Raw genomic sequence first — 12,567 nt, 5'->3', positions numbered from 1 at the left:
GAGAGGGCCCTACACCCCTCCCCACCCCCGCCGCCTCCAGCAAGCTGGTTGATCCGGTTCCCGTGCCAGTGGCAGTTCTGAAGGGATGAAAGCACCATGGCACTGACCGTGAGAGCAAAGCAGCTTGCCTCTCTGGTGCCGTGTTTCGGGCTCCATGTACACTGGGAGGCCCAGCCTGTGAGTGTCAGAGCTGCCCATTGTGTGGCACTTGAAGGATCAGCTTGACTCCTCCAGAAGGGAGGCTGCATCCACGGAGCGTTGTAGGACAGCTAAGACGCTCCCTCCGAGAGGGCAGTGAGGTTATGGAGGTTCCTGTCTGTGGCGCCGCTGCAGTGGGGCTGGGAAGGTTCTTCCATCCCAGGCAGTGGCTGCAGCTCTTCCTCCTGCACCCTCTCCCCGTCTTGGGACTCTGCACTCTGGTGAGCACTGGAACCGAGGAGCTGGATGTCCAAGTTCGGTGAGAAGACTGACCGGATGTCCTGCTTCAGCCTCCCTTTTTGTGCCCCACCCACCCGGGGGCCTTTACACAGGTGGCCTCGCGGGGTCTCAGCTGGCATCAGCCCATCTTCTAGGAGGAGCTGCTGCTCCTCACGCCAGGCAGCATGGCCAAGCCCCAGCCGCAGCACGGAGCCAGTGTCCTTGAGGGTGATTCTGCCGTGGGGCCTCCCTGCTGGGCTTTAGCCCGCCCGAAGAATGCAAATTGTCCCAACCACCAAAGATTGTCTTCAACCTCTGGCATCGGCCTCAGTCTATCTGACTCTAATAATAACATGGCATGTGATCAAGCCCCAGCTTCTCTGCTGAGCTATTTCAAATGAACGAGGCCCGTTTCCTGCAAGATTCCTGGCATCCAGCTCGTGGGAAAGCTGGTTGGCCTCAGTCACAGTCAGCCACACTGTTCCCTTGGCAGGTGTCCGTGGCCCGGAGGAGCCCTCGGTGGCCATGCTGGGTGGGTGGGTGACCTGCTCACGGTGGCTTCACTTTCTCTGAGCTGTGTGTCCTGCTGAGGGGGTCACTCTCAAGACCCTAGACCTAGGGGTGGTCCTCCTGGGGAGACAGCCACGCAGCTGTCTAGAAAGTGGGTCTGCGGCGCCCACTGCTCTTGTTTCCTGTCCAGTAGAGCCCAAGACGCTGCCTTGGTGGTCGCTCTCCCCACTCCAATCTTCAGGACTTGAGATAGAGGAATCCTGGGTTGGCTTTAAAGGTGGCCCTGTCCCGGTGCCTTGGGCAACCCTTGTTGGGAGAGGCACTCTCCTAGGGGGTCCCAAACCTGAGATTAGGAGGGAACCTTTTCCCCTGGGCTGACATGGTGCCCAAACAACCACACCCCTCCTCAGAGAGCTCAACTGGGAGCCACAGGCTGGCTGCTGAGCCCACCCCCTGGGGCCCCACCCCTGGCTCGGCCCTCTGGTCTCTGCTGCAAGTAGGCGTCTGGTTCTCCACCTGCTGGGTGGTAGGGAGGGGCCGTTCCCAGCCTGGCCCTCTGCCTCCTTGCACCCCTGTTGTATCTGGCATTCATTCATTCTTCCCCAGATGCCCTCTGGCTGTGGAGGGAAATGTCGGGGCCCTTTCTGCCTATTGTGGGTTAACTCTCCACGCCACAGTTGCCTCGTGCTGGGAGATACTTGACCCCGGTCTCTGCAGCTCGGATGGGGCCAGAGGGCTCACCCCAAGCCGCGCTTGGCCCTGAAGGCCGCTCCACGGGGCAGGGAGGCCATCCTGTCTGGTCTAGTTCTTCCCACCAGAGCAGGGTGCTGAACACAGGACCACAGGATCACTGTGCACACGCTTCCGCCATCAGTTCCGCCCCAGGGCCAGCCCTTGCATCCATGTGGGGGTGGAACAAGTATGTTTAAAACGTGTGTTTTTTGCATCAAACTGTTAGCATGCCTTAAAACCAAAAGCCATTCTTGGTCACCCTGCCAGCTCTGTGAGGAAGACCCTGAGGGGTCTGAGCCTGAGTGGGGTCCATTTGGAGGAGTCTGGTCTTAGGCCCACTCACTTGCTGCCACTCCAGGTCCTTCCTTGGGACTCAGCACAAGCCCGGCAGGAAGCCAGTCAGGCCCGAGATCAGCCACAGGAGTTGGGCTGTTCGTGAGCCACGTCCTGGAGCGAAAGTCCTCCTTGGGAGTGAGGGGCGGACGTTCGGGCTAGAGCCTCCCGAGCATCAGAGCCTGAGGGCCTGCCACCCACGTGCCCAGCCCCGCGTCTGCTAGACGATAAGATGGGCCTCCCCCCGTGCCAACAACCCCGTGTCAGGAGGGCGGGCTGGGAGCCCTGGGGCTTCCCCACTGATCTTGAGGTTTTGTCATCTCCGGCCTTGGCCTCATCCCTTTTAGGAATTGCTGTGTGCAACATCCCGTCTGCAGCCGTGGAAGAGACGGCGGACTCTACCATCTGCCACATCCTCAATCTGTACCGGAGGAACACGTGGCTGTACCAGGCACTGCGGGAAGGCACGCGGGTTCAGAGTGTGGAGCAGATCCGAGAGGTGGCCTCGGGAGCGGCCCGCATCCGTGGGGAGACACTGGGCCTCATCGGCTTTGGTACGTGCGACCCTCTGCATCCATCGCCGCCCCCTCCGACGCGGGCTGGCGTAGTGGGGACCTCTCGGAAAAGGCAACCCCAGCCTGCTCTTGAGGAGTCCCCAGGGCAGGCAGGGCCAGCCCCCTCCCTGTGTCGCACGGGGTAGGAGATCGGAGTCAACACCCATCAGGGAACTCGCCCCAGTGGCAGGATCTGGGCTGGTTCCAGAAGAATGCGTGTCCGCTGCTGTCTGCGGTGTCCGGCAGGACAGCATTCTCTGCTGTGGGGCAGCTGGCAAGGCCCCACGCCCGCTCAATTTCCCTGGGCAGGGGTGAAGGGCAGGGACTGTATGGAGCTGTGTCGTGGAGAAGCAGCCAGGCTTGGGGCTCCAGTAGGGGCTGGCGGTTTAGTGGAGACCTGGACTATGGGCATGGCATGGCCTCACTCCTGAAGGCCTTCAAATGCCGGGTTGGGGTGGCAGAGTCAGGCCATCAGCTTAGAAAGCTCTGCTGAGAGAGGGCCAGGAAAAGGAGACACGTGGGGAGAGGCCCCAGGAGGGTCTTCAGCAAGGTGGTGGGGGGCCGGTGCCAAGGAGAAGGTGACGGTAAACAGCCTGATTCCACGGGGGCTCGAGGAGGTCCCCACCCTGCTCACCATCAGGGTCCACACCACACCCAGGAGACCTCAGCCCGTTGCCACTGAATCTCAACACCACTACTTACCAGCTCTGTGGCCTTGTGGGAATTACCTGAGCTTTTTGCCTCAGTTTCCCAATCTGTAAGTTAGATATTTGGTGGGATACATGGTATCTGCCTTTTGGGACTCCAAGAAGACACATGTGCACACGGGGCCAGTAATGTTCTGGCCTCCGGGAGACTCCCAGCTGCTGCTCAGCCTCTGCTTGGAGCTCCACACCTCCGGGGATGACGCTCCCGTGCTCCTCTCCTCGCGAGCCCTGCTCTAGACCTGGGGTGCTGCTTGAACGAGAGCGAAGTTGTTGGACGCTTCCAGGAGTGTACATCTTTCTGTCCCCTCTACAGGCCACGATCTCCTGGGTCTGGCCTCGCCTGGGGTCTGAGTTGAAGTGCCCGGTGCTGGGGATCTTTTAAAGGACCCACCGTGTTTTGTCTTTGTTGGAAAGGCAGAGGTGGTATGAACACCAGGCTCCCTCTGTCCAGGCCCAATGGGCCTCGTGGCTCGGAAATGCTGCTTCATCTCCATCTTCGTATACTCTGAAGCCCCTCGGGGCCTTGGTGGTCTCTGGCCAGGCTGCAGAGCCTGGGGCCATGTGGTCATGAGTACCCTGGGTGCACGGTGGGGCCTCGCTGGGGAAGTGCTTGTTTCAGGGGCTTCTGACTTCTTCCCGGGGTTGTTCCTGTGACTCTGCCCTTGTCATTCAACTTCAAAAACCCTCTCAGTGTATGGAGGCCAGTTCAGCCCCCAGCCACCGCCCTGTTTTCTCAAGACTGTACACTAACCACTGCTACCACCAGCACAGGGACTGTCATGGTCTCTCCTTGCTCCCTTTCCAGGTGTCTCTGTAGCCTTCAGGACTGTTGCTACCGCAGCCATCCTGGGCTAAGAGCTTTTGCTGACCTCAGGTTCCCCTGAGCAAGAGTCCCCCAGGCCCAGCTGGCTCAGGGCAGCAGGCGGGTGGGGCGGTGCTGCCAAGAGAGGGCAGCCTGGGGCTGGGGGCATGGACAGAAACTGAAGGAAAGGTAGCCTGTGGGAGCTGTGCTTTTAAAAGGTGGTGTGATGTGGTGGGGGAGTAGGTCTCTTCTGTAGGGAATGGGTTTTGATTAAGTCAGTAGCAGGATTAAGTCATTAGGTCGTCAGAAAATCTCGGATAAAGTAAGGGGTTTGTGAACTTGGGAAAAAAAACAAATAGCACCCAGCCCCTGTCGGCTCGGTTGAAATCTGGGCTTGGTGCTCTGGGCTGCTGTTCCACAGGCCCTCCAGGCCCTGGATCTGCAGAGTGTGAGCCCCGCTGATTGAAGCGTGTTCGTGCACAGACACCATGAACGGGGATGGCGGCTGCAGGAACAGCAGTTGCATGCTGGGGTCCTCAGTGTCCTGTTGCCAGTGCGTCAGAGAGCCATCTCTCTCTCCGTCCCTGCCACCGTCCAGTACTGCCTGCTCCAAGGGGTGACACTGATGAGGGGCGGCGTGATGGTTCGTGCCTTGCTATGCTAGTTGCCCTGCAGCTGTCCCTGATGAGACTGGCCTTATTCAACCTTTGTTCTAACTACGGCAGTTGTCCTAGCCAGGCCGTCAGTTAGATGGAGCTGCTGCAGGAGGAGGAGCCATCCAGCGTTGAGGTACCCCTGGAACACGGGCTGCCTGCTCGGAAATGCGCATCTTTGTCTTTCTCCCGCCTGCACCTTGGAACCATGGCTTTAAAGATTCCTTCTGTGATCTCCAGGAGAACCCAGTCGAGCATCAACACTAACCATTTTGTTTTCAAAATGCTGACAGTTGCTCTGGGAAGCTGGAGGTGCTATCGAGGGGACCGCATGGGTTTATGAAATGACAGCTGTTGGGGAGTGGGAGACACCTCCTCATCCTGTGACACAGCTGGCGGGAGGCCCAGGCTGCATACTTGCAGATGGGCACGAGGCCCCACCAGTGGGACAGGTCCAGGCCTAATGGTCACCTGCCCTGCCTCCCACCCAGAGCACAGCAGCACGTGGCCAGTCTGCACTCGGGCCGGCCTGCAGGGAGCCACTGTGTCCATGTCACCCTTTGCAGGAGCGAGCCCAGCGATGAAGAGGCAGGACATCACTCCCTGTTATATTGAGAGCAAGTTTTTCAAACACAAAGCTCATGTTAAGAAGCCTGCAATGCACACAAGAAGTGTGGAGAGGAGTGGGGACAGGACACGGGTGGTGATGGGAGGGGCATGTGGGCTTGTCAGAACACTGTGATTGTGTTTGAAAATGTCAGTAACAAGGAAGGGTTGTTTTGTTTTGTTTTTAACAAAATTCCTGCTGTGGCCAATATAAGCAGCAAGCACTGCGGTCCTCACCTGTCCTACATCGGCCGTGGTGGCCCCTCGCAGGCAGTGCTCGACTCAGGCCTAAGCTTTGGGCACACAGTTTCTCCGGCAGCAGCTACCAACAGGGATGGCAAGCCCGGACTCAGCTCAGACGCAATGGAGGTGGCAGCGCTGGGGCGCGGGCTGTGGACTCACTCACCTGGACGCTCTGTTTCTGTACAGGTCGCACGGGGCAGGCGGTTGCAGTTCGAGCCAAGGCCTTTGGATTCAGCGTCATATTTTATGACCCCTACTTGCAGGATGGGATCGAGCGGTCCCTGGGCGTGCAGAGGGTCTACACCCTGCAGGATTTGCTGTATCAGAGTGACTGCGTCTCCTTGCACTGCAACCTCAACGAACATAACCACCACCTCATCAATGACTTTACCATAAAGCAGGTAATTTGAAAATAGATGCCATGGAAGCTTCTGTCGAAAGGTGGTAGCACTTGCTTGTGGGCACAAGAGGGACATGGAGGGCAGGGGAGATGGTTTCTGGATACACTTGAGCAGGGAAGAGACCCTGCAGCACACCAGAGACAAGTCAGGTGAAGCCCCTCCTCGGCTGAGCCGGGCTAAGCAGAGACGGACAGGCGCTAGCCAGGACCCAGCTTCACAGGCTGCCCAGAGCCTGCCAAGAGGCCCGCAGCTCGGCACATTCCAGCCTCTCCACCGTATTGCTTCCTCTCAGGATCAGCAGAAACGGCCCTGGCTTCCAGCCATCACCAAAACTTCCCACTCCCTTCCCGCAAACTGCAGCACACACATTAAACCACTTAGACCAATAAAACTCCTGGCTTGCAGCTTTCTTCTTTAAACCTTGGTACAAGAGTCTTCCACCATGCCAGTGTGCCTGTAACCGGCTTTTCTTTCCTTCCACAGATGAGGCAGGGAGCATTCCTTGTGAACGCAGCCCGTGGTGGCCTGGTGGACGAGAAAGCCTTAGCACAAGCCCTCAAGGAGGGCAGGATACGAGGGGCAGCCCTCGACGTGCATGAGTCGGAGCCCTTTAGGTGCGTGTTGCCCTAGCTGCCTACCAGGAGCCCACAGGGCCCAACTCCACACCTGACCCTCACACTTTGAACTTGAGGCCCTTTTCCCAAACAGGTCCCTGGGCAGGAAACTCCAGAGATGATGTTTACAGTCTCTGTTTTTCTAAGGATTGTGCTGTATTCTAATTGTAAAAGGACTGGAAGTTTCCCAAAGGTCATCCGGGAAAGGAGAGGCAGAAAATTGGTGGTGGTGGCGGTGGTTCTGGTCTTTAGACAGACAGGCGTCATCTCTGCCCTGGATTAGAGCAGGACAAACGTTCAATAGAATTGGACTTTTTGATCTACCAATTACAGTTCTTACAGAATTTTGATAATTACATTCAACCCAGCCTTCATAAAATACCATCACAGATGTTCCTGTATCCACGCTATCTATGCAGCTACTTTCCTACACGGCCAAGAGCTCCCTCGTGCTGAGGAGGGCAGGGAGAGGATGCAGTGTTTCCCGCTTACTCTTTTTTCTACATTTTTCTAGCTTTGCTCAGGGTCCGTTGAAAGATGCACCGAATCTCATCTGCACTCCTCACACTGCCTGGTATAGCGAGCAGGCATCACTGGAGATGAGGGAGGCAGCTGCCACGGAGATCCGCCGAGCCATCACAGGTGAGCACCTCCGTGCCTCTGGCCTGCCAAGGGCAGCCTCCGCTCCACAGTCCAGCCAGCTCCCATCCTGCTGGCTACAGGTGGCTCTCGACAGGTAGAATTCACTTTTAGCACCAAATTTATATGACTTGGGCCCTGTTGATTTATGTAAGCCCTGAACTAAACTTCAGAGAAGGAACCATTCCCTTTAGGCCCAGACATAAACTCAGGGGTTCGGGCGGGGCAGACAGAGGCTGAAGGTCAGTGTTGAAGAGCTCAAGCACTTGGGCCTTTGGATGTTTTACATTTTTACAAATGCTTATTTCCCCACATAAGCAGCTACAGGTGTAATGTTAAACTTCTTGTGATTTGTAAAAATAATATGATATTTTAATCATCTTATCCTAGGTCGCATCCCAGAAAGCTTAAGAAACTGTGTGAACAAGGAATTTTTTGTCACATCAGCGCCTTGGTCAGTAATAGACCAGCAAGCAATTCATCCTGAGCTCAATGGTGCCACATACAGGTGAGAAGAGGAACTGACTGTATCTCAGCCTATGAGCACCACACCCCGGGGCCCGGGAGAGAAGCCCAAACTTGGTGGGAAGCTTACCTCCCGCAGATGCTACAGCAGGGCCACAACAATTGGCCTTCTCAGCAGGAACTGTGTGCACTGCCCCCTGAGGTCTTCCAATGCCTAATTTCATGGAACAGAAGCTATTTTAAAAGGGAGTGGGTTCGGTCACATGTGATTGACCACAGGTGCTAGGAACTGCCTTTCATTCTAAAGCCATCTTAGAACCAAAAGGCTTCTCAGCCACGCGTGGTGGCGCACACCTGTAATCTCAGCTGCTAGGGAGGCTGAGGCGGGAGTTGCTTGAACCTGGGAGGTGGAGAATGCAGTGAGCCGAGATCACCCACTGCCCTCCAGCCTGGGCCACAGAGTGAGATAACCCCGCCTCCCGCTCCCCCAACCACCGAAAAAAAAAAAGGCTTCTCAAAGAGAAAAGCTTATATAGATAAGATGTTCAAGTGCACAGGTCTGTGAGCAAGTTCATTTTCTAATTTGAATCTTACGTCCACGGAAGGCATTCTGGCCAATGAAGGTACAATCAACTCAGGATAATGACCTTGTCCACATGCTAAGAATGACGCCTATAGTTTGGGTCAGCCGAGAAACGAGCCGTACTCGGGAACGCAGAGTGGGGTAAAGACAGGAGCCCTCCCAGGGAGATGGTTTCTTTTGTGGTATTTTCCATCCGCGAGTCGGTTTTCTCCCACCCCCTACCACCCCCACCCCCACATTATTGCTGGATTCCCAGGAAATCGGTAGTCCCTTCATGCATAAAGCTGCAGCCTTGAATCTTAAGAAAAGTTTTTACATACTCTAAACCAGGGTTTCTAGCTCTTGGCAATAGATACATTTGGGGCCGATCATTCTCTTCATTCGCCTGGCCTGTGCATTCTAGGACGTTTAGCAACATCCCTGGCCTCTACCCATGGGGTGCCAGTAGCACCTCCCACTCCCACTCATGATGATTGCAAATGTTTCCAGACATTGCCACACGTCCCCTGCTGTAGCCATAGTGACGACCAGGGTGCGTTCAGTTTGTGTAATGAAGGCTCCGACACTGAGGCAGCTATGCGGTGCTTGCAGGTCACGTGGCTGTCTTCACATTTCCTCCAGTCCCATCCTTTTGGTCCTCACAAGTATTTTCAAGCCCATCACAGCATCAGATCCCCCCGTTGGGTGAAGTTGGGGGCCCACCTCTTCATGTCGCCATTGTATTTATCCTTCACGTAAGCCGGGGCTCTTAGGCCCCCTAGAACAGTATATGTGCACTGAGGAAGGGACTGGAAGGGACCCTCGTGACCAGAGTCCTTCTGAAGGTCTTGGGGATTTCTGACTGGTGGTGACAGGATGGCAGGGTGGCTTCCACAGTGAGACGCCTCCTCTACCTGGATGATAAAGGGTTTGGGAACTATGCCCTGCCTCCTAAGTCTGTGTGAATACACTGAGTCCCACTTTGCCTGAGGACCCTATGTTCTGTGGGTGGTGAATGCAGTATGTCCTCACACAGCACCTCGTGCTTGCAATATAAAACCAGCCCAAGCCTGGGCGTTCTGAGGAAGGCGGCCCCGCAGCCAACACCCAGCAGGCATACCACTTCCCATCTCAGGCCATGGGAGTATATAACCAACCAGCCTAGAAAGTTTAGTGAGTTCTGGCTGCCATAATTGAGTAGCATTGACTGGGTGGCTTGTAAAGAAATGTCTTGCAGTTCTGGAGGCTGGAAGTCTGAGATGAGGCTGCCATCATGGTCAGGTTCTGGTGAGGGCCAGGCAGCTGACCGTCAGCTTCTTCCCGCATCCTCATGTGGCAGAGAGGGCCAGAGCACTAACTAGACTCCCTTCTGTAAGGGCACTCATCCCATTCATGACCCAGTCGTTTCCTGACCCAGTCACTTCCCAAGGGCTTTACCTCTTAAGGTCATCACCTTGGAGGTGTGGGATTTGAACTGGAATTAGGGGGATGGAGGGAGACAAACATTCAGTCCCTAAGAGTCCACTGTGCTCTGTTGGGAAATCATTTTATCAGTCAGAAGTAACTGGTGAACACTTTGGGAGTCCATTTTGTACAAAGTGGTTTTTTTAAACAGTAGAGTATATCCACATTCATAATTAGTATGGGCTAGTATCTTGTTATCTAAAAGCTACAAAATTAGTGGCCCCGTGTTTTGATTGGACTCGTTTTTATAAATTAGTTGGCAGTGTTTGAGACTTCTCCTTGCTTTGGGGATAGGAAGGATAAACTATCCCATAAAAATTGTTAGCCAGGGCCAGGCGCAGTGGCTCACGCCTGTAATCCCACCACTTTGGGAGGCTGAGGCGGGCGGATCACAAGGTCAGGAGATTGAGACCATCCTGGCCAACATGGTAAAACCCCGTCTCTAACAAAAATACAAAAATTAGCCGGGTGTGGTAGCGTGCACCTGTAGTCCCAGCTACTCGGGAGGCTGAGGCAGGAGAATCACTTTAACCCAGGAGGCAGAGGTTGCAGTGAGCTGAGATTGCTTACGCCACTCACTGCACTCCAGCCTGGTAACAGGGCGAGACTCTGTCTCCAAAAAAAAAAAAAAAATTGTTAGCCAGGCGTGGTGTCTGTAGCCTGTACTCCCAGGACTCTGGGAGGCCTATGGGGGGGAAATCACTTGAGCTCAAGAGTTTGAGACCAGCCTGGACAGCCTGGCAAAACTGCCTGTCAGAATGGTAGAAGAAGGAAAAGAGCTAAGAGCTTGGCAACTCTGCCCTCAACTTACTAGGCCCTATTTCTCTGTGTTCCTTAGATATCCGCCAGGCATCGTGGGCGTGGCTCCAGGAGGACTTCCTGCAGCCATGGAAGGGATCATCCCTGGAGGCATCCCAGTGACTCACAACCTCCCGACAGTGGCACATCCTTCCCAAGCGCCCTCTCCCAACCAGCCCACAAAACATGGGGACAATCGAGAGCACCCCAACGAGCAATAGCAGAGAATGCCAGAAGGTAATCATTCAGATACACTTGGGACCAAGAGACAGTGAAAAATAGATGAACTAAGAGAAAAAGAATCTGATGGTCTTTGTAACTGATTCTGGACATATGCATCATTGATGTTGCAGTGTTAAAACTACAAGAGCTAGAAAACTGAAGATGTCGTCTGCTTACGGAAGCGCTGAAAGACTAGGATGTGATTTATTAACGACCAACTTCTGTTATTGTGTGTTAAGTTTTTCATCTGTGCATCAAATCACAAAGAATAAATAGAGCTTTTTTCTTTCTCAGTCCCTTGGGCACAGCAGGTCCTGAACACCCTGCTCTACAATGTTGCATCAAGAGTTCAAACAACAAAATAAAAAATATTAAGAGGAAATCCCCATCCTGTGACTTGAGTCCCTTAAGTCTACAGGGGCTGGAGACCTCTTTTTGCTAATAGGAAAATCACATGACTACAAAATGGGGAGAAAACTGTTTGCCTGTGGTAGACACCTGCACGCATAGGATTGAAGACAGTACAGGCTCCTGTACAGAGAAGCGTCTCGTCTCTCACACCTGAACTGCATACTGAGCGGGCAAGTTGGTTGTAAGTTCAGTAAAACCCTCTGATGATGCAAAAAAAAAAAAAAAAAAAAAAAGTATTAAGTTTCACAAGCTGTTTGTACTCAAATATATTTTCTCAGTTTCAGATCCTCTGCTATTTTATTGAGTGGAAAGTCTTGAGCTGAAAGGGTTCAAGAAGAATAATGTTGCATTTCCTTATGTCTCAGGAAACACTTTTTATGGTAACTTGTCAGATTGTCTATGAACAAACCCACTTTTTTAGACATTGATAAAAGTCTTCTTTTCTTCACGTGATATTTTATACAAGAACACTTCAGATGTATTAGATGTGACTGATTTTAACAAATCCTATTAGATTTGTATCAGCTAGTTCCATGTTCTGCTCATAGTCTTTTGTGAATCATTGCCTTTTTGTTTAAAAAGATGGCCTATTTTGAGCCTTTGTATAGGTACATTCCTGTTTTTGTGACAGAAGAAAAACTTTAAAAATTGTCCCAAACAGAAAAATAATGGCTATCAGAAGTATGTTTTGTTTTAGTGTGAGTTACCGTTACTGTATTTGTTTATTGTAAAGGTGGACATTTAGCGTTCAGTGCAGTTTTCAATAAAAAGTAATTAAAATTTGTTAAGTTCTGAAATTCAAGTACATCTCACTAATGTAAAAGTTCTCTACTTGAGATGTTTAAGGCAACTGCATTGTCAATTAGCCTGTTTCCAACTCTTGTTACTACAGGGTTCTATCTGCCTATTCCATAACCAGACTCAAGAACGCTGACAATTACCTCATGTGATACAAAGTTTAATTGAAAAATCAAAACCTCACACAAGTCCATCATTATCAAGTCATGCCATCCTTAAGATGTAATGGTGGGTTAGAGCTAAGTCTTACATTCAAAAAAAAAAAAAAAAAAAAGTTGCTCAACTTAAGAGTTCTGATTTTAATTTACCCCAAAGCAAAATGGCCTGGACCTGGTTCGAGGCAGGGAAGTGAACCTTGAAACTGTTTTGCCAATAACCTAACAAAATATTTACAAAGAAGTGTTGCAAAATAGTCCCATGAGTTAAGAACTTGAAGTTGATTTAATGGATCTTCTTTTTAAATAGAATTAAACCTTTATACTAAGTGTCAATTAAGTCCAACAATTCCAGGTATCAAACTCCCTCTGAGCTCTTCCTTATACTTTCCTTCCCATTAAAACAAAACAAAACAACTCATGGTGTCTTACAGCCTTTGGCTTGCCTGGCCTTGTCTGCTCACTCTAAGGTGGTGGCCCC

General features: G+C 52.6%; 1 protein-coding gene across 9 annotated transcripts in view; it reads left to right on the top strand.

The window, feature by feature from the left end:
* CTBP2 (C-terminal binding protein 2) overlaps positions 1–11,921 on the top strand; it is a 171,411-nt gene extending 159,490 nt beyond the window's left edge. For 8 of the 9 annotated variants that reach the window (XM_007964355.3, XM_073019446.1, XM_073019447.1 and 5 more), the window contains 6 exons: positions 2,340–2,546; positions 5,744–5,958; positions 6,442–6,572; positions 7,087–7,214; positions 7,602–7,719; positions 10,541–11,921. In XM_007964355.3, coding sequence (XP_007962546.1) covers positions 2,340–2,546; positions 5,744–5,958; positions 6,442–6,572; positions 7,087–7,214; positions 7,602–7,719; positions 10,541–10,721 — 980 coding nt within the window. In that variant the 3' untranslated portion in view covers positions 10,722–11,921. The remainder of the gene's footprint in view (positions 1–2,339; positions 2,547–5,743; positions 5,959–6,441; positions 6,573–7,086; positions 7,215–7,601; positions 7,720–10,540) is intronic. The other variant, XM_038009689.2, reaches the window with a different exon arrangement.
* Positions 11,922–12,567: the final 646 nt, after the last annotated feature.

Source organism: Chlorocebus sabaeus, chromosome 9, assembly GCF_047675955.1.
Source record: "Chlorocebus sabaeus isolate Y175 chromosome 9, mChlSab1.0.hap1, whole genome shotgun sequence".
NCBI lineage: Eukaryota > Metazoa > Chordata > Mammalia > Primates > Cercopithecidae > Chlorocebus > Chlorocebus sabaeus.
The sequence above is the reverse complement of the archived record's forward strand: the minus strand, read 5'-3'. Positions and strand labels throughout refer to the sequence as shown.